The sequence below is a fragment of the Alosa sapidissima genome, chromosome 9, assembly GCF_018492685.1.
Source record: "Alosa sapidissima isolate fAloSap1 chromosome 9, fAloSap1.pri, whole genome shotgun sequence".
NCBI lineage: Eukaryota > Metazoa > Chordata > Actinopteri > Clupeiformes > Clupeidae > Alosa > Alosa sapidissima.
The window spans coordinates 2,507,501-2,528,232 of record NC_055965.1 but is presented as its reverse complement, the minus strand read 5'-3'; the positions used below and the strand labels follow the sequence as shown (position 1 = coordinate 2,528,232).

Here is a 20,732-nt window from a genome sequence, read left to right as displayed (position 1 = left end):
ATGGTGACGCTGTCTGTATGCTCTTGAGTTGATTAAAGGGGTATATAAAACTCTATTGCAGATTGTTTCTCAGTTATTGCAGATTGTTAGAGACTCATGAATCTTTACCAATGTTTTTGGAATAGTTCTAGTAGTCACTTGCCCAGCTGTTTGATTCCTTCTGAACATCTTTTCCACAGGTCCTTACATTGTCCAACAATCTCCTAAAGAAGTTGCCTCATGGCATCCGAAACTTGCACAAGCTCCGAGAGCTGGATCTAGAGGAGAACAAGTTAGAGTCTTTGCCCAATGAGATCGCCTACCTTAAAGATTTACAGGTATGCTGCCTACACTTGGAAGTGCTTATTTAGATGTTACTTGGAAGAATGCCTTGCCATGGTTGCATGCTCAGTTAGTAGTGATCATTGAATGTAGATTTTACTGATCACCATGTGAATGATGTGGCCTTTGGTCTTTCATCCAGAAACTGGTGTTGACTAATAATCAGCTGACCACGCTGCCCCGAGGTATAGGCCACCTCACCAACCTGACCCACCTGGGCCTGGGAGAGAACCTCCTGCAGCACCTGCCAGAGGAGATTGGTGAGTATGCTATCCCTGCATCTCAGGGCACATACAACACACAACCCTGATACTTTTATTGGGCCAGGTCCAATATGTAAAAAGTCATGTTTTGAAATTGCTCTGAACAGCAAAAAGAGAAGGACAGTCATGAGCAGGCGTATCTGTAACCAGTGGTGGAATGTAACAAAGTACAAATGCTTTGTTACTGTACTTAAGTCCATTCTCATGTATCTGTATTTTACTTAAGTAGAATCAATAGTGCATACTTTTGACTTTTACTCAATTTTGCAGCAATTGTCTATACTTTCTACTCCACTACATTTCTACAATACGTCCCGTTACATTTTATGATCAGTTTTTTTTCCCCGCCAAAATGCCTACCTGACTGGCACACGTTTATCTTACCAGTGAAGTTGGGTTCTAAATCTTTGAACCAATTAGGCAGGCCCGGAGTGGCTAATCGAGAGCTTGGGGAGTTCACGGTGGGCTGTTAATGTTTTGGGCTGGTCTGAATATTGTGAGCTTAAATATATTGTTTCTGACGTGCATGTGCTGTGCCCTTGCGGCACTTTAGCAGCCTTGGCTGTGCAGTCGCAGCCCATTACTCACAGTTTCCCCAAATATTAACAAAGTAGCACTCACAAAACTGTTTGGAAGTTGCAACCAAGTCTATTTGCAATAATTAAGGGAAGTATGCAATAAGTATATATACTCTTTTGATCCCGTGAGGGAAATTTGGTCTCTGCATTTATCCCAATCCGTGAATTAGTGAAACACACTCAGCACACAGTGAACACACAGTGAGGTGAAGCTCACACTAATCCCGGCGCAGTGAGCTGCCTGAAATAACAGCGGCGCTCGCAGTGAGGGGTTAGGTGCCTTGCTCAAGGGCACTTCAGCCGTGCCTACTGGTCGGGGTTCGAACCGGCAACCCTCCAGTTACAAGTCCGAAGCGCTAACCAGTAGGCCACGGCTTCCCCAAATACCCCATCATCAGGTATGATCCTTCCAACTGCAGCATAGGGCGCTTTTACTTTGAGCAGCAGCACCCGCACTTTATTAACCTTTATAGCATATAGTCTTCGTTGGTTTTGCTCAAGGCGGGGATCACATTCCACTCCATATCAGAGACTCTTTAAGTTTTAAACGTTTTAAAAAGTCTTTGAAGACATGGTTGAAGGACAATCAAGCTTGTGATCATTGATCTTTGTTTTTCACTTAGTTTTTCTTCTATTTGTAATGTTTATCTTGTTGTCTTTTCATGTCTGTGTTTGTTTATGTTTTTACTGTGCTTGAACATCCTGCCCAGGGACTACAGGTGCAAATTAGCTATTTAGCTAACCCTGGTATAGAAGCTATTCTATGCATGGTCCCTGTCAAACAAAACTAATAAACTAAACTAAACATTAGCCAGTGGCAAGCGGCAGGTTTCCTATTGTTCTCTATGGTTTGGCAGCGGAGCTGTTGGCGTAACGCTAGCGTTGAACAAGCTGAGCGCTGAACTTGGTTCAACTTTCAAAGTGCAACGTGAGCGTATTCAATTGACAAACCGGAATGAGAAGTTATTATCACTTATTATGAGCATTGCGTTACGTTTGCCGCTGGCTGATGTGATTCTCGCCTAATGATATTTAACTCTGCAGATCACCCTGGTAGATGGTAAGCACAATTACATTAGCCTAAAACTAACTAGTACATTAACCTAAAACTAACTTAATTAAAATGCTGCAACCCATACTGTTTTTATTATTGGAATACAGACATTAAAATAAAAAATCGTTATGCAAGTACTTTTACTTAAGTACATTTAAAACATTACTTTACTTTTACTTAAGTAGGGTTGTCATTGTGCTACTTCTACTTTTACTAGCGTAAATATTTCTCTGGTTATTTGTACTTTTACTTAAGTACTGAGTTTCAATACTTCCTCCACCATTGTCCGTAACACAGTACTGCAGTGAATGGTCATGTCGTAACACAGTACTGCAGTGAATGGTCGTGGTAACACAGTACTACATTGAGTGGTCATGTGGTAACACAGTACTGCAGTGAATGGTCATGTCATGTGGGAACACAGTACTACATTGAGTGGTCATGTGGTAACACAGTACTGCAGTGAATGGTCATGTCATTGGCTCTCAGGCTTTTCTATTCTCCATGTGTGTCCCTCAGGTACTCTGGAGAATCTTGAGGAGCTGTACCTGAATGACAACCCCAACTTGCACAGTCTGCCCTTTGAGCTGGCCCTCTGCAGCAAGCTGTCCATCATGAGCATTGAGAACTGCCCTCTCAGCCACCTGCCCCCACAGATTGTTGCCGGAGGCCCCTCCTTTATCATCCAGTTCTTGAAGATGCAGGGCCCCTATCGCGCCATGGTCTAAAGGCACCCACACCCATGTCTGACACTGTATACCAACAACAAATAACGAAAGTATCCAATAAGACCACAGAATATAGAATGTCGAAATGGTCCTACCCACTTCAGTGCTGTAACGCATTGCCAGTGGCATCTGTGGAAAAGAAGGCAAATTTTTCCAAGGCTGTCATGATATAGCGCAGCCTGCTCGTGAGGAACCAGAGCCATTTAGGTCTCCACGTCGACGCCCACATCTACACCCAACAACCTTGCTAATTGACAATTCCCTTTGCCAAAATTTATGATGTACAGTAGTATGTTTTAGTTGAGCGGCTGTCATTTATGATATGAAACATATTGCCAATATATTTAACAGTAATTACAGTGGTATAATAGATGAACAAGAGTACAACTGTATGCAAAAACAAAAATACTTTCATCTGTTTTTTTTTTTTTTGCTGCTGCTGCCATAATCCATAATGTTTTCAAGTTTTCTTACCATTTTATTTTTCAGTCCCATTTTTGTAAAACCACTCCTTGACTAAAAATCTATGTTTTAGAGTGCAGATGGATTGTTGGACTATACAGAACAAATATCAATGTTGGTGTTAAAATTTTTACATTTAAAAAAAAATTGTGCCTATCCAGTATAGTTAACTGGTTAATTTCTTAAACATAATTGTCAATGGTTACAAAGCTATGATTATACATAAGTATAATTTATTCAGCGTTTCCTTATTATATTTTTAATTATTGTTTCATATGTTTTGTTTGTTTTTTTTTAAATCTGTTTTCCAATATTCATTCCCTTCTTGCAGGCTGGTTCAGCAGAATCTGCTGTTCAGAGCCAAGCGGTGTGAGTGTGAGTCACACGTTGTACAAATTAAATGTTGCTCTTGTCCTAGTGAGCAACTCATTACTGCTACATTTCTGACTTCTGAGTTGATTTGACTGCAAAACCTTAGATATGGACCTTGGCCTCTTTCCCACAAGTGATGCCCGATTCAGTCGGGTTGCATATTTCAGTGCCTCTCCCAAGAGAGATGTGGAGAAGCTTTGGAGAGGAGCTAGATCTAGAGAGAGGCTGCGAGCGTGTGTGTGTTTGTATGTGGGCTGATTGTTGCTTTGAGTGCACAGTGCTCCTGATGTTTACGCCACCCACCCCACCCCCACAAATCCCACCATATCTCCAGTGTTTGTCTCCAGTAACATGTTTGAAACTCACATGTTATTAGAGCCATTACTGCACACATATCAGCCACACAGTGAAGGAGGGTTGCAGATATATAAAGCAATTAAAGTGAGGTATGCCAAAAAACAAACAAACAATGAAGAAATGATTCCCAATTCCCTGTTCTTTTGCCCATGTCAGTAAGTGGGTCCTAATTCAGTCAGGTTTTCTTTTTTTTCTTTCTTTTTTTTTTTTAACCCTTGTGGGTAAAGCCTCAGCTGTGCATGTTGGGATCTGACGCTTCTGCAGCTTTTTACCTGTTGATTTTTTTTTTTTTTTTTTTTTTTTGTCCCACACTGTCCCATGATGCTGCTGGTCTTATGCACTTTTTAATGATGTTGGCATCCTCCTCCTCCTCTCGTAACAATCATGATGTGTCATGTCACAGATTACATGTCTAAGCGGGGGGGCATTTTTGTTTCCTTGTGAAGTGTTTCTTTTGTTTTGAACTGTTATGTATATTTTTATGTCAAAAAGAATATAATTTTTTCCTCAACAGATTCATTTAAAAAAAAAAAAAAAAAATATGTTCTAGAGTTAAATTTTTAATTTTGGGGCGGAAGTATCCTCTTGATTACAAATGTAAACTTCAACTGTATGTTGAAGTAGTCATATATGTTTATATAATGTGAGAAACCCATATCTCCTGTACTCTTAATTTTTTTTATAAGTATTGTTATTCAGATCCCCAATATTTTAATTGTTTTATAATTATTATTTCCCTGTTTTCTAATGACGAAATTTAAGTCTTCAGTTAGTATTATATCAAGAGACTGTACATTGAAATCCCATTTTAGTTTATCAAAACCAAATGTTTTGTAAAGGTGTTACAACCAGAATTTGTATTCAGTAATGTTCCTTTTTTATTTTCCTTCACTGACTTTCTTTCTCTTCTTTCATCGTTTCTTCTTTCTTTTCTTTTGTATTTTTATTGGCAGCAGCGTTGAATGGGTTTAGAGTATGACTGGTCACTGGCTGATTTATGTAAAGGCACTTCTTTTTTCTTTCTCTAAGCCTTGTGTGGCCAGGACGTCTCCTACCCCTGCACGGGGGAGAAGTTACCGATGTGACCGCTGCTTCTTATGTACCAGCAGAACCCAGTTGCTGCTTTCATGGACTTTTGGAAAACATATGCTGTAAAACATAAAAAAACAAAACAAATGAAGACAAAGCAAAACAACAAAAAAAAACAAATGTTGAAAATTCCTACACGACCACCAGTTATGCAGACTTGACTGAGTCTGGGACAATTCCAGTGACTGGACACAAGCAGAAAGGGTGGTCTTCAAACAGTGATCAAATCATTTGGACCTATGAGGTTAAAAAAGGTGCATAATTGAGCCTAAAGTTACATGACAGACTTAAAAAGCATAAAAAAGGACATAAAACACACACCACACACAACCATGTAAAAAGGGCTTTCTCTGTTCCTGCTAAACAGTACACCAGAGGCATTGCATTCCTGGTTTTGTATAAAAGCTTCAAATGTACATTAGATTTCTGTGTAATTACCATTAGCTGTTCATAACAAATGGATATTATATAAAATGAATAAATGCCTTTAACGAGAACGTCAAGCAAGATGTGCATTAGGGCATGCAGCGGAGATGCTGTGTCCCATCCAACCTTATATTTCTTTTGTTTTCTTTTTGTCATTTTTTTTCTCCTTAAATCTATGTGCCATTGCAGAGTGGAGTAGTGATGACGGCCGAGCCTGGCCACATTTGGGGGGTGGGATTCAAGGGAACCCGATGTGTTCTCACTGAGGAAGCATTTATCAAAAACCAGGAATGTAATTCAATAAAAATGTGCTTTGTTTTTAAGTTTTGAGTGGTGATGGTGATTACTCCCAGTTCCAAACTGCTAGGTGGTGCTGTCCAGGTGATTTCCGTCTTGTGTGTCCACAGCATCAGGGTGACGGCACTCATGGGTCAGGGGTTCCTTCTATATAGTCTGTGATTTTAGGTAATAGAAAAATGTTAGAATCACAGTCATCTGTCCATGTCTATCCCCTCCCTTCATCCCCCTACCCCTAATCTGTCTTGTATGTATTTCTTTCTTGCCTTGCAATGTTGTATAGGAAACAGCATGTTGTTTTTTTTTTCTTTCTGGAGAAATGAAAGTGATTATATTCTGGGTCTGAGGAAAGTTTGTGATTTCTTATTGGCCATTTTTATTTTGAATATTTGGGAAAACTGTATGGTGCAGAACTGCCTAACCCCTATCCTTCTGATAAGCAGCCTTAAATGGTATACATGTTTTTTTTGTTTTGTTTTTCCTTCCTCATATCTTTGGTCACCTGGTGATGGACGTCTGGTGAGCATCCTGTGCTCTCTCTGTTCTTTACCTCTTGTTGTTCCTTTCTGGCTCTACATGCACATAGTTGATGTTCCGGGCGACAGGAGACACATTCTCCCTCAAAGCCAGACATGTGGGGCGCTCTTCTAATAAACATTCTTTTGACTGCCTTACATCTGCCAAGCATTACCTTTGTCACGCCTGCTTATCAGTCACTTGACTATTTGTATTCAGTAGAGGTAGACTGTCAGTCATGCTGAAGCCAGAACTCAGCGGTGGGTTGACAGCTCTGTGTGAAACCAAAGTCGAGACGAGGGCATCTCTGTCAGTCCTGTCCCTTGCTTTGGTATTTGACCTGCTCTGTTTCCTCCATCTTTTTGTCCTATCTGCTGACCTTCTGCATCCACCAAACCAATACTGGACAGAATGAGCGGTTTTGTAGGTAGATGTCCTTTGTCTTAACACTGACAAAAGGACTCTTATTGTGGGTTAAATATTCAGACACAGCTACCTCTTAGTAAGTCTGCATTGCTGGGAAAGGATTTTGATATATGCCGTCGTAACAATGTGTGCTTATCCTTGTCCAGAAAGAATTGGAAACCTGAATGGTGATACTACTCAGACCAGTGACCCCCCCCCCCACACACCCACACACACACACACACACACACATTGTGATGTACAAAATCTTCACTGAATAATGTGTTGCAAAGAAGAGGCATCAAGAAGTATGTTTTATTATTTTGAACAAAAAATCAGCCAACAACAAACTTCCTTGTAATTTCTAAAACAAGAATTCTATAGACCCAAACTACTTGCAAAAGATGGCACTTGCTAAGGCAACTGACCTTGTTTTTTGTTCTGTTTGTAAATAAGTCTTTTAATTGTAATAAACCTATAAACATTTACAGATTGAAGATTGTGATACATTGTATCCCGTAGCAGTTTTGTTTTTATTTTCTTGTTTTTTTTTTCTTCTGCTGTTGCACCACCTTGGCCAAACTTTACTTGTGTCATACCGCCCCCACCTGAAAATAAGTCCAGGTCTTAGAGTAGAGCGTGCTTTATTTTCAGACTCTTGGTTTGTACTTATTTTATTTGAACTGCTCTGGAAAAAAAGAAGCAAAATTAAGCCAAGTTTGCAGTGATTTGCACATACAGAAGGCAGTTGGACACAGTTACTAATGTTGATCACTAATGAATGTACATATTGTAAGTTGTCCAACATCCACTGAGAAGCAAAATACTGCTGTTAGGTTTTTTCTGTTCCTCTTGCCTTTGTGTTAAATTCTCCCAATCTTTTTCCAGGGCTTATCTGTCAATTTGAATGCCCAGCCAAAACGTATATGATTCAGAGGGTCTGTGCCGCTCCAAAACCATTCTCTGACATGTTCTCCTCCTTGTGCTGTGCCTTTACAACAGAAAAGTGGGCTATTCTTTGTTTCTTTACAGCATTGAAGAGTAATCCCTTAATGGTGTCATGAATACAACCAGTCACTATAATTTTTTAATAGTTGTACCCTTGTCATGCGTGCACATTGCATTCTGGGTTTTATTTTGACATTTTGAAGGCTGATTCGACATAGTGTGGGCTTTCTGAATATGTAATACCTGTACTTTTAAATCCAAGTAATTGTAATGTTCCGTTCATGTTACATCAATATAAAGAGATGATTGCCTTGTCTTGATTTATTAAGCGGTGTATGGATGTATCATTTGTGAATGCAGCTCAATGAGCATCATGACTCATTCCAGCTTCATCAAAACTGACCTGTTCTAGGGATGTTGTTTCTTTACATACTGATTCAGAGACGACTTAAAATAACAAAACATATGACAATATAAGACTCATATTACAATAAGGCAATTTTTTTTTCTAAAGTAATATGATTCCTTGCTTGCCAGACAGCTTCTCTATAAGTGAGAACAATAGCTTGTCTGGGTTAATAATGCACAGGAGGAATGTTTATATGATACATTTGAACAACAACACATAAGTCAACTCACTCCAGTGGCAATAAGTAGGCCTACAAGATATGAACCTGATTGTGCAAGTATACAAGAGGCAATTAAATTGCCATCGACTAGACTGTAGAACAGACCAGGTCTGCCGCAAAAACCTGTGATCAAACTTGATTTAGGATCCTCGCACCATAATTTTGCACTAGACATTAGAAATAATGCAATACTCATGTGAAAATGGAGTATCAAATACTGAAGAATCAACAAATGCTTTTAGCTTACTGGTGCTTCCCAAAACAGTTATTTATATTTTCTCTTGTTTACTACAAGGTTTTTATAGCAATATGAAATGCCTAACGTGAGAGACAAATTGTAATAGGCCTCCTACAATTATAATCCTTCCAAAACATCTCTGCTGGTGTAATTGTTCATATTGGGATCATATACCACTAATGGATGAGAATACAGACCCTTAAAAAGGGACGTGGGTGAGCTTTGCCGTAAGCAGCACACGCGGTTCATTTACATAGCCTACTGCAAAATGTGGCGCACGCAACCATCCTTCCTTACGCATGCATGTTTTGTTGTAACAAGTAGATCATTCAACTGCCTGTTGATGTGATTTACTTGTAGGTTACATATTACGTGTCTTTCTCAATCATTACTAGACCATAAATGTGCTCTCCCCGCGAAACCCATGTCTGTCGACAGGTGTCACTATATGCACGCGCTCCACGGAGGGAGAACACCCTCAGGCCCGATTGAAAGCTGCAAGTTCTACCAAAAGTACAAGTAGGCTACTGAGACACGTTTTTCAAATTAGTCTACATAAGAAAGATAATTTAAGTCCCATTTCAAATAATTACTTTATTTGTTGTAGACCTATCGTACGCATCAAATGGCTTCTTTCTGGTTTGGAAAGAAATGAAAATACCTGTCCAAATAGCCAGATGTATCTATAGTCTGATGCTGATAAATGGTGTCTGCAGCCTACTAGTTTGTTTTAATCAATGTATGAAACTAATAAAATATATAATGTTAATTTTAATCTAACTTGAAAAATATGAAAGTTTATATACAGACATGCTTGGTGTTGGGTGGTATCCTAGAAGATCCGGGTTTCAAAGGTTCTTCGTTTTTATTTCCACGTGGTTCATCAGTGGGTGCTAAGCAACACCAACTTGGAGGCTGGTGTTATAAAGCGAGGGAGTGGCAGTAGCCCAACACAGCACAGGGGGAGTGTTTCCACAGACAGCGGCACAGCAGCCTAATATGATTATTGCGCTATTAGCTCAGTGCAGGAGGCAGCCGCAGATCGACTGTGGGCAACTCTGGAGAGAGGTCGCGAGAAGCTCATCCCTGCACTTTGAAAGCAATGCGCCATGAGAACCGTTTTGGCACACCAGTTTGTCGAGCATCGACTTTCTCGGGAATGAAGTTATTGTCAGGTTAACCTTATTTTGGAAATCCCAGTTAAACGGAGAGAGTCCGAATTGATAACGGTAAGCCTTTAATACGACTCTTCCAACTAATATTTACTTACCCTACAACGTCAAAACGATTATAAAACTTAACACTGTCAATTGTAAATTTAATGGGAAAAGTTTGTTGATGGTATCCAGGCTTGTTTGCATAAAAAACAGAGAGGATGTTGCTCACCGCTATCTTTGTGTAAAATTTTCAGGGGAAAATGATTCTGCCACATGTCCAGCTGACTTATGACTGAAGGCAAGTTATATGCTTTCTCTTAATCAAACACTGGAGTCCTTGCTAACCTGTGAGACATAATGGACCCCTTCTAATAAGGTCACACGATTTTCCCTTGGTAAGCAGAAGTCCATAATGGGGTGTGACAATGTGACTAATGGAAGTGTTCCTGGAGGCCCACCTTACAGCATCGAGCTCTCCTTGCCCCTGACAGTGCTTGTGGGACTGCTAATCCTCTTGACAGTATTTGGAAATGTTCTTGTCGTCATCGCTGTGTTTACAAGCCGGGCCCTACGAGCCCCCCAGAACTTGTTCTTGGTCTCTTTGGCATCAGCTGACATCTTGGTGGCCACCCTGGTCATGCCGTTCTCGCTGGCAAATGAACTGATGGGCTACTGGTACTTTGGCAAAGTGTGGTGTGAGATCTACCTGGCCTTGGATGTTCTCTTCTGCACAGCATCCATAGCTCACCTGTGTGCCATCAGCCTGGACCGCTACTGGTCCATCACCCAGGCCATCGAGTACAACCTGAAGCGCACGCCCCGCAGGATCAAATGCATCATCTTCATCGTGTGGGTCATCGCCGCCGTCATTTCCTTCCCACCCTTGATCACCATGGAGAAGGAGAGCGCCAAGGAAGAGGGGCCCATGTGCAAGATCAACGAAGACAAGTGGTACATCATCTCCTCCAGCATCGGCTCCTTCTTCGTGCCCTGCATCATCATGATCCTGGTTTACATCCGCATCTACCAGATCGCTAAAAAGAGGACCAGGGCCCCCCCGGGGGACCACAGGAAGAAGGAGGTGTACAAGAAGGCCAATGGCATTGTGGGTACCGGTGATGGGGGCGAAGACCATAAGCCGTACCACGAGAGGCTGAACGGCCAGCAGAAGCCCGAGGAGGAAGTGGTTGTGGTGGCGGAGGACAAGGGTGATGTCAACGGTGTGGACATGGAGGAGTCGTCGTCCTCAGACCACAAGGTGAGCAACCCTTGCTCTATGAAGAAAAAAAAGGCCAAAGGCAAGACCAAGCTGTGCCAGATCAAACCAGGAGACACAATCCCTAGGCTCGAGGCTCGCCAGAGCATCAAGGGGAGCCGCTGGAAGGGCAGGCAGAATCGTGAGAAGCGCTTCACCTTTGTTCTGGCTGTGGTCATCGGGGTGTTCGTCATATGCTGGTTCCCCTTCTTCTTCACCTACACGCTAACGGCCCTTTGTGACTCCTGCTGTGTCCCCATCACACTGTTCAAATTTTTCTTCTGGTTCGGTTACTGCAACAGTGCCCTGAACCCTATCATCTACACAATATTCAACAATGATTTCAGAAGGTCCTTCAAGAAAATCTTGTGCCGCGGGGACAGGAGGCGAGTGGTGTGATGTGTACGCTACTGCCATTGTTATGTTTCCACAGGCTGTGCGTAGATAAATGGCGCTCGTTCCCCAGTGACATATAATCCTAATGTGTTGAAAGCCATTTTGAGAAAGACTGTGTTTTTGCTGTGACCATTGATATGTTGTGTGTTATTTAAAATGTTGGCCTGTGAAACTATTTTTTTCAAAGCACATTTTCAATCACAATTCAAGTGGTTTGACATATAGCTTTTTTCTATTGTAAAACGTAAATGTAAATCAGGTTTCTCGGCCAAGTATACTTTGTGTAAATGTTTCAATCACACAGAGGCATGTCATGTACTATTGTAAGAATCAAGCTATTTTCATTGTATTAAAGTGTATTTCTCCTTATTGTCTTGAATTATGGTATTATAATTGCTTTGTTGAAGTCCAATAATTGTATGAAAGAAAAAAAAAAAGAAAAAAAAACAACAGCAACAGAGCACATTGTGTTCTCGATTCATTTTGTACAGGCACAGCAGCACAACTGACCATTTATGAGAAAAATATATATAAATTAGCCACTGGACAAAATTGAAATTTAGAATTTAGAAATTAAATCTAACATCTAATCAGCAAGATCTTTTAAGGCATTCAGTGAAAGCCTTCCCTCAGATGTGTAAGATGAAAGGGCCATACTGTTGCTCCTTTAGCTGCAGATTGACAAGCAGCAGAGCATCAAGGCTCTGCTCTAATAAAATGTATCGTAAGCCAGGAAAAATCCACTAGTCTTCCACTGCAGTTTGGTCTGTTTTTGTCCTTAATACGGCACGACTCATTTAAAATCCCGGGTACTCTGGTATGCACCATTAAGCAGGGGATGTTGATCTTGTTAGACCGGAACTTGATTGACTGGTCTTTTGCACACTGCAAAACACACACACACCTGCCTGTCTGAGATCATTATAATAGTTTTTCTTTGGTGAAATGGCACAAAATAATTTTTCAAACATGATCGAAACAGAATGTCAACAAATAATAACAACAGTAATAATAATTGTAAACACTATGAGAGAAATACGTGAGAGTTTCATCCGAGTGACCAGTGAACAGCTGACACTGGGTCAAGTTTTCATTGCAAACATGTCGCACCAGCCCGTGTGCATGTAGCCGCCCTGATATGCTCAGCTGGAATCTGAACACACAACAAGACAGCCTGCCTAGCGAGGGAGCACAGCAGCAAAGCAGACGTAAGGTCAAAGCAGGGGCGCAGCTACCCATTTTTTGAGGGGTATGCAACAACAAATTGGCGCCCCCCCCCCCCAAAAAAAAACAAAAAAAAACCACAAACAACTAGTAAAAGTAAAACAAAAGGCCAATAATGTATTACATATTTTAAGAAATTCTGCCGATTTGAACTTGAAGTAGGCTATTATTAAATGTCGCATTGTCACTTTAAGAGAGTCTAAACGGTTCTCATAACGTCCTTTTGCCAGCTGTTGCTCACAAATGATAAGGCTGATTGATTCAACTCTAGCTTTATCCATCCTTATCCGCCACATTGACAGCACAATATTAAGTTATTACAAGGAGTCTTCATTGTTAGGAAATGGAATCATGTAATGAGTTGTTGCTAGTGTGACATTTCTTTTGCAGTTTGCCATTAAAAGTGCAGTATGAGCATGGTAGCCACCTAGCTATCTGAATGGAATAGGCTGTTTCAATCGGCATATGCTTAGCAAACGCTAGTTAGTCTGGTAACATGAGTAACATGAACATGAAACGTATGCTTCCAAGCACAGACGTCACACTTTTTTTCTATTTTAGCCCCAGACAGCTTTTTTGCTTTATCCATCTTTTTCCATAGACGAAAACTCACTACTCGTACCTGCTCACTCAGCGCTCACGGCGCCCCCACTCCCTCTTCTATGTCAAAATTCTATGATGGAATCTTATGAGATAGGGCGCCTACTCCTGTTAGTCCTCTAACATGTTATTTAACATTGGGGAAATGAAGAAATGATTTAGAAACGTACAACAGTAGCTACATATAGAATACACCAAATATATTATTATTATTATTACCATCGCTTTGGCGCCCCCATGGTTCTGCGCCCATATGCGCCGCATATAGCGCATACCCACTTTTTGCGCCACTGGGTCAAAGAACCCCCCCTAGAGATCTCTCCTCTGGGAAGAGATCAATGGCCTTAAGAGTCCATACATCAGCCTGCATTCCCCATATGAGACTTTTATGGCTCCACCATTAACCTAATTGGAAGGAGTGGCTGAGGGATAACAAGGACACTGAGGGAATATCTTAAATTCACCAAACAACCACACATATTTAAGGTGTCATGACAGATGACAGTGTCTCACTATTTTCTTAGCAAAACATCTTTAATTATGACAACGAAATCTTTGAAGATATATCTACTTTGATAGATATATATTACTTTGTGTATAAGTGATGCATTCTTGTAAATAAATAAGTCATACTCTTACAAACAAACAAAAGACAGTTTACCTGGAAACAGAGAAATCACCCGGGAGTTTATACAATCATAAGACCTTTAAAATGATCCTTTAATGTTTCTACACAGAATGTATTTTGCAAGTTTATTTTCTCTGAATAGCTTATGGTCACAGCCGTCACAGTTTCTCATTTGTGGTGAAAAAACCCTGCACTGCAGAAGAGCACATACGTAATGCACCTCCTCTTGTCCCCTCGCAGATATGAAAATAGATGCTGAGCCAAAAAGCCTCCAGATATATCTCTCCCATGCACAAAGTTCTAATTTATATGCACAAGTGGGTATTCAGACGGTCCCGTAATTACGGTGAATGGCGATAATATGCGTTCCACTGTAATTATTGTCAGGTGGCACAAAACAAATGATGAGGTTTAAAGGAAGCTTATACAGAAGCGGTCCAATATTGCTGATAGATTACTGTTATTGTGCGCACAACTGGAATTGTTACAATAGTGCCCAAGGACCAAGCAACAGTTGGGGAAAACCTTTGAGTGCAGTGTGAGCTGTGGGACACCATAAGGGCAGACTGCAAATGGATGAGAGTGGGAGGTTATGGTGTCAAATGAGAAGTGATCGGGGTGGGTGTTGACTGACATCCTGTGGGAGTGAGGCCCATGTGGAGGCTGTGGCTGCTTACCTGAATGGTGGTGGTGGTGGTGGGGGGGGGGTTACTGAATGGTGGCCTCAGTCTCATCTCATCTCTGCAGGGAGACTCAGCAGTCCACAGCTATGGCACTGGATCAGACGTGCAGTGGAAGAGCAGCTGTACTCATGGATAGGCGTAGAATTGCCAAAACAAACAAAATACCTTTACATAAATTAAGCAGTCCTGGCAGTGTTCCAGATGAGCGACTCTGTAACAGCAGTGTGTGAGAGGGCTATAATGCCTGGGTGCTTTTGTTGTATCTGTGTGTGTGTGTGTGTGTGTGTGTGTCTGTGTGTGTGTGTGTGTGTGTGTGTGTGTGTGTGTGTGTGTGTGTGTGTGTGTCTGTGTGTGTGTGTGTGTGTGTGTGTGTGTGCGTGTGTGTGTGTGTGTGTGTGTGCATGTGTGTGTGTGTGTGTCTGTGTATGTCTGTGAGTGTGTTTGTGAGCTTCTTTGCTAGCAAACACCTGGCTTCTGTGTGTGTGTGTGTGTGTATTTTTGTATGTGTGTATGGAATTAAAAGTGATTAAGAGGCCTATTACTGTCCCATTATAGTTCAAATGAAGAGCTATTTACATTATTGTTAGGTTTTCTTCAATTTATGTGGCCTAAGTAGTTTATTTTTCCCATAAATGTTCTTCTCTGTTGAATTCATTCCTAACATTTGCTCTGTTCTGCTGGTTTCATATAGGCCATTTGCAGTTTTATGTATTTGAAATTGCCTTAGCCTCCTGTTCTCAACTGACGTGGAATTCTGTCTTCGATTTGCTTTTGCTACAGAACTCTGGAGGTTGTCATCTAATGTCTCCATATTTGAAACCAAACCCAAAGACCCCGAGGGTGATTTTAGAAGTCATAAATTAGTCCAGACACAGAACATGCACAGGATGGCCCATATTTATTCCAGGATTTAATTATGTAAGCCTTGCACACGTCCAGTGGAGGCTAGACAGCAGCACCTGCAGAATTTCTATGCTTGAAAGAAGAGTCACTGCTGTGTACATATATAACACTTTAAACATGAGAGTTGCTGCTGTGTACATATATAACACTTTAAACATGAGAGTTGCTGCTGTGTACATACAGTATATAACAGATTAAACATGGAGGCTACTCAGACCAGAGTGTACAACTCTCCCACGGCTTGCTCAGAAATGTGACGTTCGATATTGTACACATGCCAGTTCTTTCAGTCGTGGATATCTTTTTGAAGTGTGTTAAAAGCCTCCAATATCAGCTTGATATTGAACTTTTAGTGCTCCCCAAAGAGATTAGGAACAATAGCAGAGGGAATGCAAGAGCACATATTTGATTAAAGCACATGGGCAGTGCTGCTGAGAGTGGGATGGGACAACACAAATCCCCTTTGTCTAGAAATCAGCCAGGAAGGGCTTGCAGCATGCGTACAGTTGGACAGTAATCACTCTGATATTTGGGCTAAAAGAACAGATGAGAGATGCAGCACTTTGCCTCTTGCTTAGAAATGGATTTTTTACCCTCAGTTTGTAGTAAACACAGATCGTTTAAACCAAAGATACTGCAATGTTGAATAAAACGGCAGTCTTTTGAGATGTCTTTAAATGATATCATCCCTGATGAAGCGCTAGGCGAAATGCGTTGTTCGTTCAAAAAATAAAAATTAAGTTAATAGTGATCAGTGTGCGGTGATTCTTGATCTTTCACTCTTGGATAATATCATCTTATTTACTGGTAAATTAAATTGTCTTCATAGACCAACCTAATAAGAAAACATGTAGATGCGTACATGAAATAATATGCATGTAGTAGTGTAGTATATTTGTTTATATTATATAAAGGCACTGAAGTTACTATCATGTTTAATTCAATTCCTGTGAGATTTTGTGCCATTGTAAATATTGTGTTTGGGAAAAACAAGCGATGTTTTACTATGCCAATGAATGCAGAATGGCAAAGGTCAAGCTCAAAAGGAGCTTCACAGTGAAATCTGGAGGGACTTATGTGCACTCTTGTGTGTTAAAGTGTGTGTGTGTGTGTGTGTGTGTGTGTGTATGTGTGTGTGTGTTTTCTGCAGTATTAACCAATAGCACATTCCTTATTTGAATCGGACTGCCAAATGGAGAAAAGGAGAAGAACAGAGGCTGCTGCTCCTCAGGATTCCCTCGTGTAACTACTGCACACACACACACACACACACACACACACACACACACACACACACACACACACACACACAGACACACACAGACACCGTGCCATACCTCCAATCACCAATCCTTAACTCTATACTGCACACACACACACCGTGGCATACCCCCAATCCTTATTTGATATCAGGCCTTTTTTAGGTTATGTGATGTTGTATGATATGTCTGAGCTGATACATGTTCTCCTACTATCTCCCCTTGAATTAGTCTCTCTCCTAGTCTGTGTCTCTCTTCTTTCCCTGTGAATACACATTAGTGTTGTCTCACTGGATATGTAGTCCTCGTCCCCCACTTTATCATGTCATTGGATAAAAAACAGGTGCCTCTAGTTTTTCTGGTAGGGTTGTTTGAGAATACTTACAACCTTACTTAAATATGACGTAAAACCAATTCTAACATTCTAATTTTTTTTACATTTTTTACATTTGATACGTATATAGGTACCTATTGATACGTATATAGATACCTACCTGTATCGCTGTGTGGGGCGGAAGCTGCACTGAATACAACAGGAAAGCCCTGCAGCGCATAGTGAACACAGCTGGAAGGATTATTGGTGCTTCACTCCCCTCCCTGAAGGACATTTACACCACCCACCTCACCCGCAAGGCGACCAAAATTGTGAGTGATGCAAGTCACCCCGCTCACAATCTGTTTGATCTACTGCCCTCTGGGAAGAGGTACAGAAGCCTGCGCTCCCGCACTACCAGACTCACCAACAGCTTCATACACCAAGCTGTAAGGATGCTGAACTCTCTCCCTCCTCTCCCCCCTCCACCCTCAGCTACATAACATCCTGGACATTGGACCCACAATGGCCGCCTGCACTACTCCACTTGCACACTTGCACACTTGTACACTTTACAACTTGTTGTTGTTGTCCTGAAAACACAACACTTCTGCTGCTCTTACATAACTTGCACCACTATGCCACTTTCTTCCTTACTTAGGTCAAACAGAACTACCCAAGCCTTTTATTGGCCTGACTTTGCACTAGTATTTTATTGACTGTCTATGCACAATTTCAACCAAATTTTGCTGCTCTTATTTTTTCATTATTATATGTGCCCTCTTATTTACTTATTTACTTACTTTTTTGTTTACTTGAATGTTATGTTTGTCTGTGGACTAAAATATGTCTTGTCTTCACCGTGGGATAGTGAGAAACGTAATTTCGATCTCTTTGTATGTCTGGAACATGTGAAGAAATTGACAATAAAGCTGACTTTGACTTTGACTTTGATTGGTATTCTGGATATGTATGGTCCAATACTCCTATGTACTTTCGCTCAATTTGCATTTCCCTTCAGTACGTTGTCTGGGTCTGCGGTATATTCACAGGTTTTGTCCTGCAAAAATCTGCAGGTCCAATCAGCAAACAGAGGGAGTGGCTGAGAACAATGACGCTGAGGTCGTGCACTAGTTTGATCCAGACATATGTCACGACCAAACGTTAGCGATTGGTTAATGGCAGATCCAGAGTGGCTCTGGGCAGATCCAATAGTTTTAAACTTCAACAGAGTACTTGCCTTCAAGGAAGTTAATGCTTGGCAATGAAAAAAGTGTCCAGACTCTCTGTACATTATTAAATGTACGAGAGTCTGGTAGGACCAGGCTAGTCTAATACTGCTCTGTGAATGAATATATATTATGTGAATATATTGTGGTCTGAAGTGTGGATTGAATATTAAATTATAGCAAAATGAAGAAAATATTCTATGTATTTGCGATGATGTGTATATTTGTATCTGTGTTAGCTGTATGTATTGATTGTATTTAAGTGAACTGATTGTATAATGGATCCTGCAACCTAACTAATCACGTGGGAAATGGAATTTAAAAAGGGCAGCTGTGTAACATTTGTTTGAAGTCTGAGAAAGGGCCGTGAGGACTTGAAACATCACTGTGAATAAAACAAATTTTAATGGGAGCTCTCCGGTGTGCAGATCTTCACTTTTCTTTGATACCCCCAATCCCCCACATGTAACAAAAAAACCCACTAAATGATAAAGCAGACATTTAGTCACATCTTTCTGCTTTTCTGCCCAGCATGGGCGTAGATTTCCATGGGGACCACTTGTCCCCACCAATATTTTGGGATGGCAAAATTGTCACTACCAATATTTTAGTGAACTCATTTGTATTGTGTTTGTTTTCTATTCATTTTGATATTCTCACAAAGTATAAATCTCCAATACAACCTGTTTAGGCATGCTATCATTTGAGTGTCTGAAACCGAAGGGGATTTATCTGACACTCACATGAAAGTGTCAAAGCATATGGTTAATTGTTGCGGTCGTGGCAGACATGAGGTTGTGTCCCTACCAAAGCTGAAACCAAAGCCATGCCTTGCTGCCCAGTGAGGTAGGACTGGTCAGGCTTGTAGAGGGGCATTTATAGAATAGAGAGATCCAAGAGAGGAGAGCAGCTAAACGAGTGCTGCAAAGTCTGGAGTGCGACTGGGGACCACAGGAGGGGCTGTGAATCCTGATCAGAAGAATAAGCGCTGTGTCTGGCTGGGCACAAGCTCACACCTGAGGGCTGTGAGAGGCAATATTTAAATAACAGACATTTAAATGAGGCTCTCCATTTCACACGGCTCACAGCTATTCAGAGAGACTTATCCGGTAGGAGATGTATTTCCATTTGTTGGAGGTCCACGGTCAGGAGCGTAACAATGCTGTCCAAACTGTTTGAGACTGCATGCTGATTTATGGTCTGTGGCTTTGTGAAGAGGACATTGAGCTCTGAGACTTTCTTAAGCGACGCGATATGGAGTCTGTCCAGGCGTCCACAGTAGTCAGTTCACACAGCGTCCACAGGGACCGCATGGCTGGCCGCCAGCTTCATTTTCGGACTCTCCCCTCCTGCATCTGCTGACCCCTGCCGCCCCCCCCCCCCCGCCCCTGGTAACATTTCTCTAAGTGGGCTACAGGCTCCCCAAACATGAAATATGGAATACAGTCTGCGGCAGTGACTGGGCTGCGTGCGCGCGGAGGCAGATAACAAGATTGGAAATTGAGGTCTCCTTTGAGGCCCGAGGGGCCCGCGCAGCTCTCCGCCAAAATTACACACTGGAGTCCAAATGGAAGAAAGTAGAGTTAGCGAGAGACAACAAAAAATATAATTGAATCTGAAACTTTGTTTGTGCATCTGAAGCCACTGCCTCGATTCGCTGGATACTGTGATTTGAGATGAGAGAGAAGCACACCAGCTCAATACCAGGTTGTCTATTCTAGATCATAGAAATGGTTACACTAACAAAGGGCTCTCTTTTCTCCTTGATTGTCATGCAGTAAACAAGCTCAAATTAATGGATATGGTAAAGTGAAACATTGTCATCCTTGTCAATAAGAATAATAGTTAAAAAAACATGCTGACAGATATAATGTCCTCTTGTGTCAGACAATGATCAGGGTTAGATATTGTGTTTGTACACTAGACAAATGCCAAACACAAATGTCAAATGCTCCTCAGACATCAAACTATGATTACAATCATTTTTATGTCTTCACAGTAGCTGTCTTTCCAAGCCTTACAACGTTATTTCAAACATTACCAGCAGGAATTATATTTACTCTTGTTGAAATAACAAAATCTTGTATGTGTGGGCCACTTCTAACCCTTGTACAAAATTGTCCAGCATTTCGGAGACTAATTTCTGATAAACAAGAAACACAATTTCAGGAGAGCTTTTTTCACTTTGTCTCACTTCTTTCATTGTAATACAAGTCTAATATTGGTATTTCCTTTGTGTCTGATTGTTCCTCAGCCAGCTGAGACAAAACTGTTTCATTACATTGGTTCATGGGGTTCATTTAGCATCCCCTCCTCCCCCGCATATGAGGGACAAGGTTGTGAACGAGATGAGGTGGGAAGCAGAAGTGTTTACATGAAGTAAAAGAGATATGAATCAATGC

At 41.2% G+C, this 20,732-nt stretch overlaps 2 protein-coding genes across 8 annotated transcripts in view; both read left to right on the top strand.

Moving 5' to 3' along the window:
* shoc2 (SHOC2 leucine rich repeat scaffold protein) overlaps nt 1-8,144 on the top strand; it is a 30,654-nt gene extending 22,510 nt beyond the window's left edge. For all 7 annotated transcript variants that reach the window (XM_042103840.1, XM_042103839.1, XM_042103841.1 and 4 more), the window contains 3 exons: nt 180-317; nt 464-581; nt 2,736-8,144. In XM_042103840.1, the coding sequence (XP_041959774.1) occupies nt 180-317; nt 464-581; nt 2,736-2,944 (465 nt within the window). In that variant the 3' untranslated portion in view covers nt 2,945-8,144. The remainder of the gene's footprint in view (nt 1-179; nt 318-463; nt 582-2,735) is intronic.
* A 1,155-nt stretch (nt 8,145-9,299) lies between these two features.
* Nucleotides 9,300-11,870, top strand: adra2a (adrenoceptor alpha 2A). Its single transcript, XM_042103894.1, has 2 exons — nt 9,300-9,912; nt 10,095-11,870. The coding sequence occupies exon 2, from the start codon at nt 10,253-10,255 to the stop codon at nt 11,492-11,494; it is 1,242 nt and encodes a 413-aa protein (XP_041959828.1). The 5' UTR covers nt 9,300-9,912; nt 10,095-10,252; the 3' UTR covers nt 11,495-11,870.
* Nucleotides 11,871-20,732: the final 8,862 nt, after the last annotated feature.